General features: G+C 38.6%; 1 protein-coding gene across 1 annotated transcript in view; it reads left to right on the top strand.

Moving 5' to 3' along the window:
* The window catches only part of UBE4B (ubiquitination factor E4B), a 618,413-nt gene extending 615,056 nt beyond the window's left edge, over positions 1-3,357 (top strand). Inside the window, exon 22 of the mRNA XM_053691155.1 lies at positions 2,213-3,357. Within this exon, the coding sequence (XP_053547130.1) occupies positions 2,213-2,274 (62 nt within the window). The 3' untranslated portion in view covers positions 2,275-3,357. The remainder of the gene's footprint in view (positions 1-2,212) is intronic.
* The last annotated feature ends 13,555 nt before the right edge of the window (positions 3,358-16,912 follow it).

The raw sequence follows: 16,912 nt of genomic DNA, 5'->3' as shown, positions 1-16,912 counted from the left end.
ACCAAAGCGCTTAAAAATGTCTCAATGATTTTTATTCCTTAGAATGAGGAGTACAGATAAATGCTTTTATGTTGTTAAAGCTCAAGGATGTAATGCAACATGACACTCCTGTGGTTTATATTACTTGTGTTGCAGGATGTTAAATCACTTTTCCTCTAGCCTTAAAGTGTACACCTCTCATAAGACTTTTTTGCAATAAATTGTCCTCCTGCCAGCACTCTATATGGGCCATGAATATATTTATGTAAAGTGATCATGTGACTTTCCTAGAGTAAACCAAACCTAATTTGGCTAGCCTTATCTCGTACCTATAAATCTTGCGTTCCACTTGACAAGCCCTTCTCTAAACCTTTTCTTCTGTGTACTTTTAACTAATTGGTCAAGGTGAGATCTTACCAGGGATTTATATTGGGGCAGAACTATACTCTGTCCTTGCATATATGCTCCTCTTAATATGTGTGCTTCTGAAGTGTAGGTTTTTAATTGATGGCCTTTTGCATATTGCGACTATTCTTGCAACCCTTTACATTATTTGTATTTACCACCTCTACCCCATATTTTAAAAGGGAATGAGAACCAGAAGGCCTATCATATTTGTCGAAATTTTTTCCTGAACTGTAGCATTAATTGATTCTAAGATAGCTTTTTGCATGTTGCAGGTATTTAATTTATTTACATTATTCATATTTGTCCTTACCACCTTTATTGGAAGCCTCATAGAAACATGAAGTTTGATGTCCGATAAGAACCAGACGTCCCATACAATGTGCCTTTCTTTCAGGAAAGGATATCTTGCAAAGTAGGATTTGAGTTATATTATCCCTGGGATAATAATGTGTTTCTACCCCTAGTTCAGAAACTCAGGTTTCACCATTCCATAACAAGGCAATAGCAGTGGAGCAAGGAAGAATGTTTTAATCCAGTTCACAGTGCAAAATATATGGATCTAGTAACTGATTAGATTGCGAGACCATGAACTAATTTACAAGGTCCATGCTCATTGTGAAATTTATATTCAAAACAAAACTGGAATGTGCCCTTCATGATAAGTTTGCCCTTTCAAGTAAGCAAGGCAATATCTGTCATATATTACACAAAGCAGTGCATCAGTGGCATAGAGCAACTTTCCTTTGGTCTTGCCACTCACACTGTGATATAAGCAGAAGGTTGTACATTTGTCCTATTTTGTGACAATATAGAAATTCCATAATATGGCAATTTCTATATATTGGCACATATCCTTGTTAATACTTGCTAGGATCTTTTCATTAGACCTCACAGCCCATGATGGACACCCTAAAATATGGTAGAAGGGAACAGGTCTGGTTCTGCCCTTTCCTGTTACATATTAACTAAGATGAACCAAGAAAGGTCTGTGTTTTAGATGTAATTTTAGTTTTTCTGTCTGCATGGCCAGTTTGAGGACAGATATATTAGATATTAGCCTTCTAGCTCCCTTTTCAAGCTTAGTATTTTAGTGTCTGAAATCTGATGGGTGAGCAAATAAAGGTAGTGTTTTTAGTGTGTTCTAATCACAAGACTGTAATGGTCTTTCTCAAAACTTTCAAACTCATTGATCAAAGTAATACCAACTAGGGAGTGCTCACCAACAAAATAAGAAAAGCAAAATAAAATAGTCTCAATATGAGATAAATATCTATGTATCAAATATTCTCTTATATATAATTATGCAAAAGTCCCCTTGTTTGCATTGAACACCAACTACCATATATCCAACAGATAGATATACAGGCACGCTGGAGTCAAATCCTCAGCTAATTACTTCCAGGACTTCAACTCCTAAAGTGTCACATCCAGGTCTGAGAAAACAAACAAAACATAGGAGGCGCCTCATGGTGTATTATTATATTAGAAAAATAGATGAAGACAAGCAGAAATAAAAAAGACTCACTCACAAGTGTAGGATGCAATGCAGGCGTGTCAGGTCCTCAGAGCTGCCTGGTAAGCTCCCATCAGGCTACAGGAATCTCTCCTTACTGTGGCGACCAGCTCCCAGATAGGGCATTTAGTCGAACAATCAGATTCCACCTAAGCATCAGTGGGGATGCTAAAATAATGTCTAGTAGCACATCAGCATATTTTACAGGTTTTGGATAAAAATGGATGCGCAGACTATTATGTGAAGCTTTTTAATATTTTATATTGTAGGTTCTACATAATAATTTTAATTTTTATATATTTTTTAACACAGTGCCAGAACTGAAGGAAAGAATCCAGGCTTGGATGCGAGACAAGCAAAATGCAGATCAATAGTGATCCATAACACTTGTGAGATTAATCATGATTCGAGGCTGCCTATGCCGGATGAGATGGAAACCTGTATATATATTTAAATATCACAAGAAATGACATGTTCACATGAAAGATGGAGGGGGGTATTTTCTTAAAAAGGGGCCAGCTTTTACAGTACAGAGGGCAAAAGACTTCTGCTTCTTAAAGGGCGGTCAGAGAACTTCAAGATTTCTCAACAAACCTGTCAAAAGCCAACAGCATCAAGATATTACTTGTCTGGGCTATTATTTTTCCTTTGCTGCTATGTTTTTTTTTTTTTATTATTCAAGTTTGTCCCAAGGATTTCCAGGATTGGAGAATTAGAGGGGAAAAAAATGACACACAATGAAATCAAATCATCCTACACAATTCACTACAGGCACCCTGATTCAGGAACCGAGGCTTTGTGCGGCAAAATGTGATTCACAAGCTTATTTTTATAGCTAACTCATTAATATATAAATACATTTTAGTTATGGGGGGGTTTGTTTTTTTAAAAAAGTTTTGCATTACAATAAACACGTGTATAGTGTATTAGCACAGGGGGCTTGTTATTTTATTTTCTCAGTTTTTTTAGGAATTCATGTGAAGATTTATTGGTTATTGATATCACAGCACTGGGAAGGAACTGTTTTGAACTGCTGGCTTAAGGTTTGGGGAGTTATCAGATCTGCCAAGTTACAACTCCCTGCTTTGCAATTCCCAAACCACGCGGTGGAGGAATACCTCTGGCTTCATGTGTGTGGAGTACCAGTTTGCAACCTTTATTTAGCCTTACCAAAGTGAATGGATGCCAGTGAGTCTGGCAGGTGCAAGTTTTTTCTTTTTGCTTTGTTTTTTATGAATCCTTTTTGTATTACTGCCCTCCATGGCATACTTGAATTCCTGTACTATCCTTGTGTGGGAAAGCAGGAAAGTTTTAACATTTAAGCCTGTAAAAAAATAAAGAAAAAAAATCCCTCCTATTTTTTTTCTCCAGATCCCTTACAGAATTACCCCCTTCCCTCTTCCTGTTCAGTCCTGGACTTTGAAATTACAATAAATGGTGACGATATTACATTTTCAGTTTGTTGTAGTTTTTTTTTTTTTCTGCCCCATCATTGGATGACGTATAGACTAAGATTGTCTATTTAATTCCAAAGGTCTTTGTTTGCTTTATAAAAAGAAACAAAAAAAAATGCTTTAGCATTTAAACGGCCAGTAAACTTACCAAATAATGTTATATGATTCTGCACATAGTGCAGAATTATATAACATTAGCTTAGCGCTAGCATTATAAAACAAAGGGCTGCATAGATATTTGCCTAAGAAAAGAAAATAACTTTTACAGAACGTGGCTCCTTGCTCTACTGAGCGGGTCTGTTTTTTTCAGAAGTGCATCGTAGCACACTGTCTATTCACAGCCGGCCCGATCGCGCCATTAAACTCAATCTAGCTCGCTCCCAGTTTGGTAGCGGGAGCGAGCTAGATTGAGTTTAATGGCGCGGTTGGGCCGGCTGTGAATTGGCAGCGTGCCACAATGCACTTCTGAAAAAAACAGACCCGCTCAGTAGATCAAGGAGCGGCGTTATGTAAAGTTATTTTCTTTTCTTAGGTAAATATCTATGCAGCCCTTTGTTTTATAAAGCTAGCGCTAAGCTAATGTTATATAATACTGCACATAGTTCAGAATTATATAACAACATTTGGTATATTTACTGACCCTTTAAACAGCTGCCATGTTTTATGTGTACATAGGAAGAGTTTCAAAATGACACTTGTTCACAGAAAAAAAAAATACAGTTAAACCACAGCAATAGTAAATAAACAGAAAATAGAAGTGTTATCTTATGTGGAAAAATTAAGCCTTACAGGCATCAGAACGAGGGGAATAATTTCCAACCTTTATCTCTTAATTGTCCCACACCAATTACCAAACATGCTTTTATGAATAAATGCGAAGCAGACCTGAGAACTTCCTGGGCGGGAGAGAGATGTTCAAGGGATTTGAGTAAAGGGGTCTCGTTTTCATTCTGTGCTAATTTACAAGAAAACCTTATTAAAGTTGCATTTCAATGGTATTTAAACCCAACTAGGTTTCATGCAGGCACAGGTAACTCGTCTCAAGAATGCTATAGAGGGTGCGGATCAAGGGGTACATACTTTCATATGTGGTGGGAGTGCACTCATACTCAAGAGATTTAGAGGCAGATGTCAGAAGCAGAGATAACTGTGACACAGGCAGTAGCATTCTTACATCACCCCATAAAAACCCTTTCTCCAATGGCTAATAAACTAGTAGCGCTGTTATGTACCGCAGCACGGGTTTGTATTGCTAAATATTGGAAAGGACAAATCCCCAACTTAAATATTATTAGGAATAAGATTAATTACTGTTAGCACATGAACAGTTATTTAGCAGATATCCTTGATAAAAAGGATTTATTCCTGCAGCTATGGGAACCCTGGATATTGTTTGGGGAATCCAAGAAGGGGGAACAGAGAGCTGAGCCCTAGTGGAGAGAGTTACATGGAAACACACAACTAAAACTTTTATTATTTTTGTTCAGTGTTAATGAGTTGTCTTACATATGGATGTGATGACGAAAATATGCTTAATTTGAATGTTATCTTTTAACTGGGTCATATCTATGTGTTTTAGTAAGACGGACATGAAAATATTTGATATAAATATGGAGAGATACATGTAAGATGAGATACGTATTTCTTTTCTTATGGCATAGAGAGTCCAGAACATCTTTTCAATTACTAGTGGGATATTCAACTCCTGGCCAGCAGGAGGAGGCAAAGAGCACCCCAGCAAATATGTTAAGTGTAACTTCCCTTACCCATAATCCCCAGTCATTCTCTTTGCTTCTGTCAATGGTTGATGTGCAAAGTTGGTGTCTGAAGATATTTAATCCTTTTAGGCATACTTTTCCCTGCAAGCAAGGATTGGGGTCTAGCTGTGTCCACGTCAATCTCTTTAGTAAGAGTAGTGGTGGCTTTTAGCAGTTAAAAGGCAGCGAGGTAGTCTTTGCTTTACTTTTAACACTTTGCTACCCCTTTGTAGAAAGCCAGAGTTGGTTACTCTGTTCTTTCTTTTCCTACAGGTCGATGACAGGGAGTAAAGTACCTGTCACACCGAAGTAGCAGTGTCTTTCCTGCAGCTGGATCTAAGGTAAGTGTCTTTGCCTTCTAGGTACTGAAGGACAGCAGCACTTAAGAGGTTAATCCTCATACGGATCCATTTTGGGACATAGTAATCCTTATTAGTTAAGGATCCATATTGTGGACAGATTTTTTACACTTTGTGTTTTAAAAGGGAGCACAGTATGAGACTTAAGGGAGTTCACTTGGCTTTGGAAACGGTAGAGGATTTCCTTTATTTGATGCAACAGATTATTTGTGACTAGTACATAGGTTATGACACACTTGAGGGGGTTTCACTTAAACCTTAATTGAGTTGACGGTTTTATTTATCAGCCGTTTAATTTACATCCGTTTTTCTTTTTTCGCACACTTTTGGTGGCACAGATACTTTTTGTCCCGCTCACGTGACGCCCGCACTTCCGCTTTATCGTAGCGGAGCTTAGTGAGGCTGTTCTGCGTAGCGGATCTGTGTCGGCTTGAAGCTCATATTTTAGTCATCAATCGGATCGTTTGTCTAGAGGAGAGGATTACTGCAGGAGAGTCCTGCTTCCTCTTACTAGTGGGGTGTCATTTCTGTGTGGTAGGAGCCTAAGGCAATTGAGGTTGCTTCTTAGGTTAACTTTATTTTGCACTTTGTTATTTTAGATAAGAGTGAGAAGGGTCTTTACTAATTTTATTTTTTTCACTTTTCATTAAGCTAAATTCTATAGTTATGGATTCAGAATTAGATCAGTCTATGTCTGTGGATACATGCTTACTATGTTTAGAGGCTCAAATTGTCCTGCCAATGCAATTTTGTTCCTCTTGCTTAACTAAAACTTTAAAATGTAAAGATAGATTACTCCCTTCTGAGCCTAGTGTCTCTCAGGATAATGCTGTGCGTGATATGCCTCAGCTTTCTCCTCGAACGTCCCAAGCCTCAATTGTTTCTCACTGTGCCTTCTGTGTCCTCTCAACATCCTGGGGGTGTTTATTTACTTGGGGATTTTGCCGCTCAAATTACTTCTGCAGTATCTGAGGCTTTGTCTGCTTTCCCTATTTCGGGTAAGCGTAAGAGGAAATCTAAACATTTGTCTGCTAGCAAGGTTTCTGACACTAAATCTGCACTGGTTAGACTTTCACAGATGTCTGAGGAGGATACTTCAGTAGCTTCTGAAGGTTAAATCTCAAACTCTGAGACTGGGAGAAAAATCTTGTGAATCTGAAGAAGTTAATTTCAAGTTTAAGCTTGACCATCTTTGATTACTTTTGAAGGAGGTTCTAGCGACTCTGAACCTTCGGTTGCTGTCAACCCTAAAAAGTCTTCTAAGCTTAACAAAGTTTATGATTCTCCCTCTAATGAGGATGTTTTTCCTGTTCCAGACAAGATGTCTGAAATTATAGCTCAGGAATGGGATAAGCCAGGGGTTACTTTTTCCCCTTCCCCTGTTTTCAAAAAGATGTTTCCTGTTGCTGACTCCATTCGTGACTCATGACGCACTGTGCCTAAAGTAGAAGGAGCTATCTCCACTCTAGCTTAAAGAACTACCATTCCTATAGAGGATAGTTGTTCCTTTAAGGATCCAAAGGATAAAAAGCTGGAGGCTTACTTAAAGAAGATAGTATAGAAGTATTTTCTATAAGAAAAAACTAAGGGGACGCGCTGTAGTGTTGATAGAAATTGTGTTGATGTGAATGAAATTCCTCTGATATCGTGTGAGTTGAACCGTGACAGATAAGTATGTGAGAGTAGAGGTGTATATGTGTATATGATTGGGTGAAATCTTGTTAATCAAAGGAGAATGTGTGACTTGTTACAAACCGTAAGACTTGAAACAATTGTGATACATAAGCAAAAAAATCATGAAACAATTGTGATACCTAAACAAAAAATCAGTTGGAATATTGCAAAGAACTAAAGACTTGCAACAAAATATGTGAACAGTTGAATTTGATTAAACTCAAAAAACTGAAAAGTCCAATATGTGATAAGTGTTCAGAGATAAAAAGTCCAAATTCAATGTAAAGGATATATAAAGAACAAAAGTTCAAAGAATCAAAACAAATGGCTTGCTCCGCTTGAATCCAAGGTGTGATGAATCAGGAAATCTAGGAGGATAGAAAAACAAGGGGCGCCAACATAGTGTGAATCAGTTTGGAAAACTGGAAAACAGTAGTTATAATAAAATCTACTCACAAGTGGAGTGGCACCTAGAACCAACTGGGTGCATACAGGCAGGCTGACATTCAGGACCAGCAGTCAGTATGCTGGGGGTCTCACCCGGGAGTCCTGTGGGTGGGTCAGATGAGGTAGATGGAGTCGGCTGTGTGTCGTCTGGTGAGCCAGATCGCCACTGTGGAAGTCCAAAGGGCTGTGTTGTTTATCCCAAAAGGGTAGCTGCTCACACGATCAGCCTTGTTTCCAAACGAGTTTCCAATGTCAGTGTATGGAACAAAGGGATAAAAACCAAACTGGGTATAACCACTGCAAACTGTGGTAATATTAAAAAGGCACAGAAAACCGGGTCTGTCTAAAAACAAGTATTTAATTGCTACGCGTTTCTCAGTCCGTAAAGGACCGTTTCCTCAGGCATATACAAAGGTGTTCAACAGGCTACCATTTATACCTGACAGTGACCCGGAATCAAAATGTGGAGGTCATCTCCAAAGAATTGACAATAAAATGTTAAAAAACAAAAATACAATAAAAAATGGAACATGTATCATAATTGTGTTTGAGCAGCAATCAGATAATATATTCATATCATGAAAAAACAAAAAGAACAAACATAAAAACAGCATGTATTTGCATTGATGAGTAACACCTGTGATAGTGTTTCTGAAAAGAAAAAAAAAAAGCTAAACCTGTGTATGTATCATATCCTATAGATAAACATGTTGTCACCTCAAAAGACTATTGGGTTGTATGAAAATAAGATCCCAATGGTGACTATTGTTTAGTGTGCAAAACAAATCTGTATATAATCAATAAAGAATATATATAAACTAGAAAAAATATATATATGTTTCCCTCTGGGTTGGGCTCGAACCCTTGACCTTGTGTATGCTAGGCTTTTACTGATCTAAAAGAGCTATTCAGATATGACAACAAATGAGATTGATATCACTCGCAATATACCAAACAATAGCAGATAATATGGATGTATTAGAAATATGAGTTTGCAGAAAAATAGTAGAACATTTAAATACCAACCATATGGGTCTTACTTTCACAGCTAATATCCAAAATTCCTCAATAGAATACTTGGATTTATTGTTGAGCTGGGGTAGTACAGGGAATGTTGTCTCCAAAACCTTTTTCAAAAAGGTGGATAGCAACAGTTACCTTGATTATTCCAGTAACCACCAAATTGGGTGGAAAAGAAATATCCCTTTTAGTCAATTCCAAAGAATTTGTCGGAATTGTTCAGAGTTAGATACCTTTGACTCACAAAGCATGATTTTGTATCAACGTTTTTTGGACAAAGGTTACCCAGCTGATTTACTTGATCGATGTTTAAAAAAAGCACGAGACTTGGATAGAGATCTCTTTTTTGAAAAGTTTGAAAATAACACAACCAATTCAAATAAAACAATTAATAGGGATGCCAATAGTGAACCTCTCTTTATAACACAATACAACAGCAATCATAAAAAAATTTGCAATATACTCAACAAACATTGGAACATTATTCAAAAGGATCCTTTTTTAAAAAATATAGTTAAGGAGAGACCTAAAATTGTTTACAGACGGGCACCAACCCTTAGGAACAAACTAGCACCTAGCAAAAGGGTAAAACACAGCCAATCATCTATAAGTAATTTGAAAAAAACACAGAGTTTTTTTAGATTATATGGTTCACATAAATGTGGCAAAAGAGGATGTAATATGTGTAAATTTATATGTTCTCAAAAAACATTTAAATCTAACACTACTGGTTTGTCTTATCAGATATCACATCGCCTCAATTGCGAATCTAAGTATATTATATATCTTTTAAATTGTGTTTGTGGGGTCCAATACATTGGGCGTACCATTAGGAACGTACTCACCCGTTGGGGTGAACACTATCGGAATTGTAAAAACTGTAAAAAAAAGTAAGATTAATCACAGTGTTCCAAATCACTGTGAAACAATACATGATGGTAGAGCAGATATCTTTAAAATAATTCCGATAGACCATGTACCTCCATCCACTGATTATGATCGTCTAATTAAACTTAGACAATTAGAAACTTACTGGATACATAAACTCAAAACTTTGTATCCACTGGGTTTGAATGCCAATGTTGATTTGGCTGCTTTCATATAAGTCCGTCCTTTGCAGAGATCACATTACATACTACATTCAGTTTACAACAACAGATTTCCAACGATATTTTTCATACATTCATTATTACGACATTTTCTCAGATACATACATCATATTTAGATCTCATATACATATCCAGTTTACATCAATAGATTCTCTACAACATTTTGTAATACATTTATTAATCAAGACATCACCATCAGAGATACACACAAACACTAAGAATCAATGAGTTGAATCACTCCTATTAGTGTACAGCATTTTTAATGTTATATCGATTAATTTAGAGTCAACCACACTTAGATTCCTATATACTTTGCTATTTCCAGATAGCTCATCGGACTTAAAATAGGGTCCTTACATATATAGACACGGGTTCGTATGCCACCCAAAATATTTGAAACAATTTATTATCAATATAATTTTAGAAAAAGAATATCATGAGCAGTATCACTAGAACCTTCACAGCTAGCATTTAGTAAAAATATATGCTTTAAACGAAGGTTCTTTTTATATATATATATATATATATATATATATATATATATATATATATATATATATATATATATATATATATATATATATATACACTTTTTAGCAGTATATCATTAGATTTTTTAATATATACAATTTTCTAATATTTCTCAATAGGTTTTTTCCATGAACCATTTTTTACCATTTTTACATCACTTTTTTACCAGTATTACAACAGCTAGCATATAGCGTATTTATATCTCTCCAAACAAGGATTGCTATATTCTTGCATTTAATCTTCATCCAACACCTTCAACATTTACATAGACATTTAATTTATATTTGGGACCGCTAGTTTGAGATAGCGTTCCTTAAATCATTATCTAGATACATAAAAGACCATTTTTCTTGTTCTATCTAGAATCTATCGACCATAACCATCTTATTTTTGTTTCTAGAATATAAGATATGAGGGCTCTTTACAAGAACAATGTTTTCTGCAAACTCATATTTCTAATACATCCATATTATCTGCTATTGTTTGGTATATTGCGAGTGATATCAATCTCTTTTGTTGTCATATCTGAATAGCTCTTTTAGATCAGTAAAAGCCTAGCATACACAAGGTCAAGGGTTCAAGCCCAACCCAGAGGAAAACATATATATATTTTTTCTAGTTTATATATATTCTTTATTGATTATATACAGATTTGTTTTGCACACTAAACAATAGTCACCATTGGGATCTTATTTTCATATAACCCAATAGTCTTTTGAGGTGACAACATGTTTATCTATAGGATAGGATACATACACAGGTTTAGCTTTTTTTTTTTTTTTTTTCAGAAACACTATCACAGGTGTTACTCATCAATGCAAATACATGCTGTTTTTATGTTTGTTCTTTTTGTTTTTTCATGATATGAATATATTATCTGATTGCTGCTCAAACACAATTTTGATACATGTTCCATTTTTTATTGTATTTTTGTTTTTTAACATTTTATTGTCAATTCTTTGGAGATGACCTCCACATTTTGATTCCGGGTCACTGTCAGGTATAAATGGTAGCCTGTTGAACACCTTTGTATATGCCTGCGGAAACTGTCCTTTACGGACTGAGAAACGCGTAGCAATTAAATACTTGTTTCTCCAACATAGGTGTGTCCGGTCCACGGCGTCATCCTTACTTGTGGGATATTCTCTTCCCCAACAGGAAATGGCAAAGAGCCCAGCAAAGCTGGTCACATGATCCCTCCTAGGCTCCGCCTTCCCCAGTCATTCTCTTTGCCGTTGCACAGGCAACATCTCCACGGAGATGGCTAAGAGTTTTTTGGTGTCTAAATGTAGTTTTTATTCTTCAATCAAGAGTTTGTTATTTTAAAATAGTGCTGGTATGTACTATTTACTCTGAAACAGAAAAGAGATGAAGATTTCTGTTTGTAAGAGGAAAATGATTTTAGCAACCGTTACTAAAATCGATGGCTGTTTCCACACAGGACTGTTGAGATGAATTAACTTCAGTTGGGGGAAACAGTGAGCAGACTTTTGCTGCTTGAGGTATGACACATTTCTAACAAGACTTGGTAATGCTGGAAGCTGTCATTTTCCCTATGGGATCCGGTAAGCCATTTTCTTAGTTTTAAATATAAGAATAAAGGGCTTCACAAGGGCTTTAAAGACTGGTAGACATTTTTCTGGGCTAAAACGATTACTTTATAAGCATATTTAATGGTTTATAACTTTGAAGAGTTATTTTAATCTTGGGAATTCTGTTAAAAAAACGGCAGGCACTGTATTGGACACCTTTTTCACTGGGGGCCTTTTCTAGTCATAGGCAGAGCCTCATTTTCGCGCCACTAATGCGCAGTTGTTTTTGAGAAGCAAGGCATGCAGATGCATGTGTGAGGAGCTCAGATCCACTGAAAAAGCTTATTGAAGGCGTCATTTGGTATCGTATTCCCCTCTGGGCTTGGTTGGGTCTCAGCAAAGCAGATACCAGGGACTGTATAGGGGTTAAATGTAAAAACGGCTCCGGTTCCGTTATTTTAAGAGTTAAAGCTTTCAAATTTGGTGTGCAATACTTTTAAGGCTTTAAGACACTGTGGTGAAATTTTGGTGAATTTTGAACAATTCCTTCATACTTTTGCACATATTCAGTAATAAAGTGTGTTCAGTTTAAAATTTAAAGTGACAGTAACGGTTTTATTTTAAAACGTTTTTTGTGCTTTGTTATCAAGTTTATGCCTATTAACATGTCTGAACCATCAGATAGACGATGTTCTGTATGTTCGGAAGCCAAGGTTCCTCTCCATTTAAATATATGTGATGAATGTGACAAACAAAGTAGGGACAATGATGCCACTGATAATAATGTTGCCCAAAATGATTCCTTAAGTGAGGGGAGTAAGCATGGTACTGCATCATCTCCTTCTATGTCTACACCAGTCTTGCCCACTCAGGAGGTCCCTAGTTCATCTAGTGCGCCAATCCTCCTTACTATGCAACAATTAACGGCGGTAATGGATAATTCTATTAAAAACATTTTAGCCAAAATGCCCACTTATCAGCGAAAGCGCGACTGCTCTGTTTTAGATACTGAAGAGCATGAGGACGCTGATGATAATGGTTCTGACATGCCCTTACACCAGTCTGAAGGGGCCAGGGAGGTTTTGTCTGAGGGAGAAATTTCAGATTCAGGAAAAATTTCTCAACAAGCTGAACCTGACGTTATTACATTCAAATTTAAATTGGAACATCTCCGCGCTCTGCTTAAGGAGGTGTTATCTACTCTGGATGATTGTGACAATTTGGTCATTCCAGAGAAATTATGTAAGATGGACAAGTTCCTAGAGGTCCCGGTGCCCCCCGAAGCTTTTCCTATACCCAAGCGGGTGGCGGACATTGTAAATAAAGAATGGGAAAGGCCCGGCATACCTTTTGTCCCTCCCCCTATATTTAAGAAATTATTTCTTATGGTCGACCCCAGGAAGGACTTATGGCAGACAGTCCCCAAGGTCGAGGGGGCGGTTTCTACTCTAAACAAACGCACCACTATCCCTATAGAAGATAGTTGTGCTTTCAAAGATCCTATGGATAAAAAATTAGAGGGTTTGCTTAAAAAGATGTTTGTTCAGCAAGGTTACCTTCTACAACCAATTTCATGCATTGTTCCTGTCACTACAGCAGCGTGTTTCTGGTTCGATGAACTAGAAAAGTCGCTCAATAAAGCATCTTCTTATGAGGAGGTTATGGACAGAGTTCAAGCACTTAAATTGGCTAACTCTTTTACCTTAGACGCCACTTTGCAATTAGCTAGATTAGCGGCGAAAAATTCAGGTTTTGCTATTGTGGCGCGCAGAGCGCTTTGGCTAAAGTCTTGGTCAGCGGATGTGTCCTCCAAGAACAAATTGCTTAACATCCCTTTCAAGGGGAAAACGCTGTTTGGCCCTGACTTGAAAGAGATTATTTCAGACATCACTGGGGGAAAGGGCCACGCCCTTCCTCAGGATAGGTCTTTTAAGGCTAAAAATAAAACAAATTTTCGTCCCTTTCGCAGAAACGGACCAGCCTCAAATTCTACATCCTCTAAGCAAGAGGGTAATTCTTCTCAAACCAAGCCAGCCTGGAGACCGATGCGAGGCTGGAACAAAGGTAAGCAGGCCAAGAAGCCTGCTACCGCTACTAAGACAGCATGAGATGCTGGCCCCCGATCCGGGACCGGATCTGGTGGGGGGCAGACTCTCTCTCTTCGCTCAGGCTTGGGCAAGAGATGTTCAGGATCCTTGGGCACTAGAAATAGTTTCTCAAGGTTATCTCCTGGAATTCAAGGAACTACCCCCAAGGGGAAGGTTCCACAGGTCTCAATTGTCTTCAGACCAAATAAAAAGACAGGCATTCTTACATTGTGTAGAAGACCTGTTAAAAATGGGAGTGATTCATCCTGTTCCATTAGGAGAGCAAGGGATGGGGTTTTACTCCAATCTGTTCATAGTTCCCAAAAAAGAGGGAACATTCAGGCCAATTTTGGATCTCAAGATCCTAAACAAATTTCTCAGGGTTCCATCGTTCAAAATGGAAACCATTCGGACAATTCTTCCTACCATCCAGGAAGGTCAATTCATGACCACGGTGGATTTAAAGGATGCGTATCTACATATTCCTATCCACAAGGAACATCATCGGTTCCTAAGGTTCGCCTTTCTGGACAAGCATTACCAGTTTGTGGCACTTCCATTCGGATTAGCCACTGCTCCAAGAATTTTCACAAAGGTACTAGGGTCCCTTCTAGCGGTGCTAAGGCCAAGGTGCATTGCAGTAGTACCTTACTTGGACGACATATTGATTCAAGCGTCGTCTCTGCCACAAGCAAAGGCTCATACGGACATTGTCCTAGCCTTTCTCAGATCTCACGGGTGGAAAGTGAACGTAGAAAGAAGTTCTCTATTCCCGTCAACAAGAGTTCCCTTCTTGGGAACAATAATAGACTCCTTAGAAATGAAGATTTTTCTGACAGAGGCCAGAAAATCAAAACTTCTAAGCTCTTGTCAAGTACTTCATTCTGTTCTTCTTCCTTCCATAGCGCAGTGCATGGAAGTAATAGGTTTGATGGTTGCGGCAATGGACATAGTTCCTTTTGCGCGAATTCATCTAAGACCATTACAACTGTGCATGCTCAGACAGTGGAATGGGGATTATACAGACTTGTCCCCGACGATCCAAGTAGATCAGAGGACCAGAGATTCACTCCGTTGGTGGCTGACCCTGGACAACCTGTCTCAAGGGATGAGCTTCCGCAGACCAGAGTGGGTCATTGTCACGACCGACGCCAGTCTGGTGGGCTGGGGCGCGGTCTGGAAACCCCTGAAAGCTCAGGGTCTATGGTCTCGGGAAGAATCTCTTCTCCCGATAAACATTCTGGAACTGAGAGCGATATTCAATGCTCTCAAGGCTTGGCCTCAACTAGCAAAGGCCACAATTCATAAGGTTTCAATCAGACAACATGACGACTGTTGCATATATCAACCATCAGGGGGGAACAAGGAGTTCCCTGGCAATGGAAGAAGTGACCAAAGTAATTCAATGGGCGGAGATTCACTCCTGCCACTTGTCTGCAATCCACATCCCAGGAGTGGAAAATTGGGAAGCGGATTTTCTGAGTCGTCAGACATTTCATCCGGGGGAGTGGGAACTCCATCCGGAAATCTTTGCCCACATAACTCAATTATGGGGCATTCCAGACATGGATCTGATGGCGTCTCGTCAGAACTTCAAGGTTCCTTGCTACGGGTCCAGATCCAGGGATCCCAAGGCGACTCTAGTAGATGCACTAGTAGCGCCCTGGACCTTCAACCTAGCTTATGTATTCCCACCGTTTCCTCTCATTCCCAGGCTGGTAGCCAGGATAAATCAGGAGAGGGCTTCGGTGATCTTGATAGCTCCTGCGTGGCCACGCAGAACTTGGTATGCAGACCTGGTGAATATGTCATCGGCTCCACCATGGAAGCTACCTTTGAGACGTGACCTTCTTGTTCAAGGTCTGTTCGAACATCCGAATCTGGCCTCACTCCAACTGTCTGCTTGGAGATTGAACGCTTGATTTTATCAAAGCGTGGGTTCTCAGATTCTGTCATTGATACTCTTATTCAGGCTAGAAAGCCTGTAACTAGAAAAATTTACCATAAAGTATGGAAAAAATATATCTGTTGGTGCGAATCGAAAGGATTCCCATGGAACAAGATAAAAATTCCTAAGATTCTATCCTTTCTACAAGAGGGTTTGGAGAAAGGATTATCTGCAAGTTCTTTGAAGGGACAGATTTCTGCTTTATCTGTTTTACTTCACAAAAAGCTGGCGGCTGTGCCAGATGTTCAAGCTTTTGTTCAGGCTCTGGTTAGAATCAAGCCTGTTTACAAACCTTTGACTCCTCCTTGGAGTCTCAATTTAGTTCTTTCAGTTCTTCAAGGGGTTCCGTTTGAACCCTTACATTCCGTAGATATTAAGTTATTATCTTGGAAAGTTTTGTTTTTGGTTGCAATTTCTTCTGCTAGAAGAGTTTCAGAGTTATCTGCTCTGCAGTGTTCTCCTCCTTATCTGGTGTTCCATGGAGATAAGGTGGTTTTGCGTACTAAACCTGGTTTTCTTCCGAAAGTTGTTTCTAACAAAAATATTAACCAGGAGATAGTTGTGCCTTCTTTGTGTCCGAATCCAGTTTCAAAGAAGGAACGTTTGTTGCACAATTTGGATGTAGTTCGTGCTCTAAAATTCTATTTAGAGGCTACAAAGGATTTCAGACAAACATCTTCCTTGTTTGTTGTTTATTCTGGTAAAAGGAGAGGTCAAAAAGCAACTTCTACCTCTCTCTCCTTTTGGCTTAAAAGCATCATCCGATTGGCTTATGAGACTGCCGGACGGCAGCCTCCTGAAAGAATCACAGCTCATTCCACTAGGGCTGTGGCTTCCACATGGGCCTTCAAGAACGAGGCTTCTGTTGATCAGATATGTAAGGCAGCGACTTGGTCTTCACTGCACACTTTTACCAAATTTTACAAATTTGATACTTTTGCTTCTTCTGAGGCTATTTTTGGGAGGAAGGTTTTGCAAGCCGTGGTGCCTTCCATCTAGGTGACCTGATTTGCTCCCTCCCATCATCCGTGTCCTAAAGCTTTGGTATTGGTTCCCACAAGTAAGGATGACGCCGTGGACCGGACACACCTATG

This window comes from Bombina bombina, chromosome 8 (genome assembly GCF_027579735.1).
Source record: "Bombina bombina isolate aBomBom1 chromosome 8, aBomBom1.pri, whole genome shotgun sequence".
NCBI lineage: Eukaryota > Metazoa > Chordata > Amphibia > Anura > Bombinatoridae > Bombina > Bombina bombina.
This window is presented reverse-complemented; position numbering and strand designations above follow the sequence as displayed.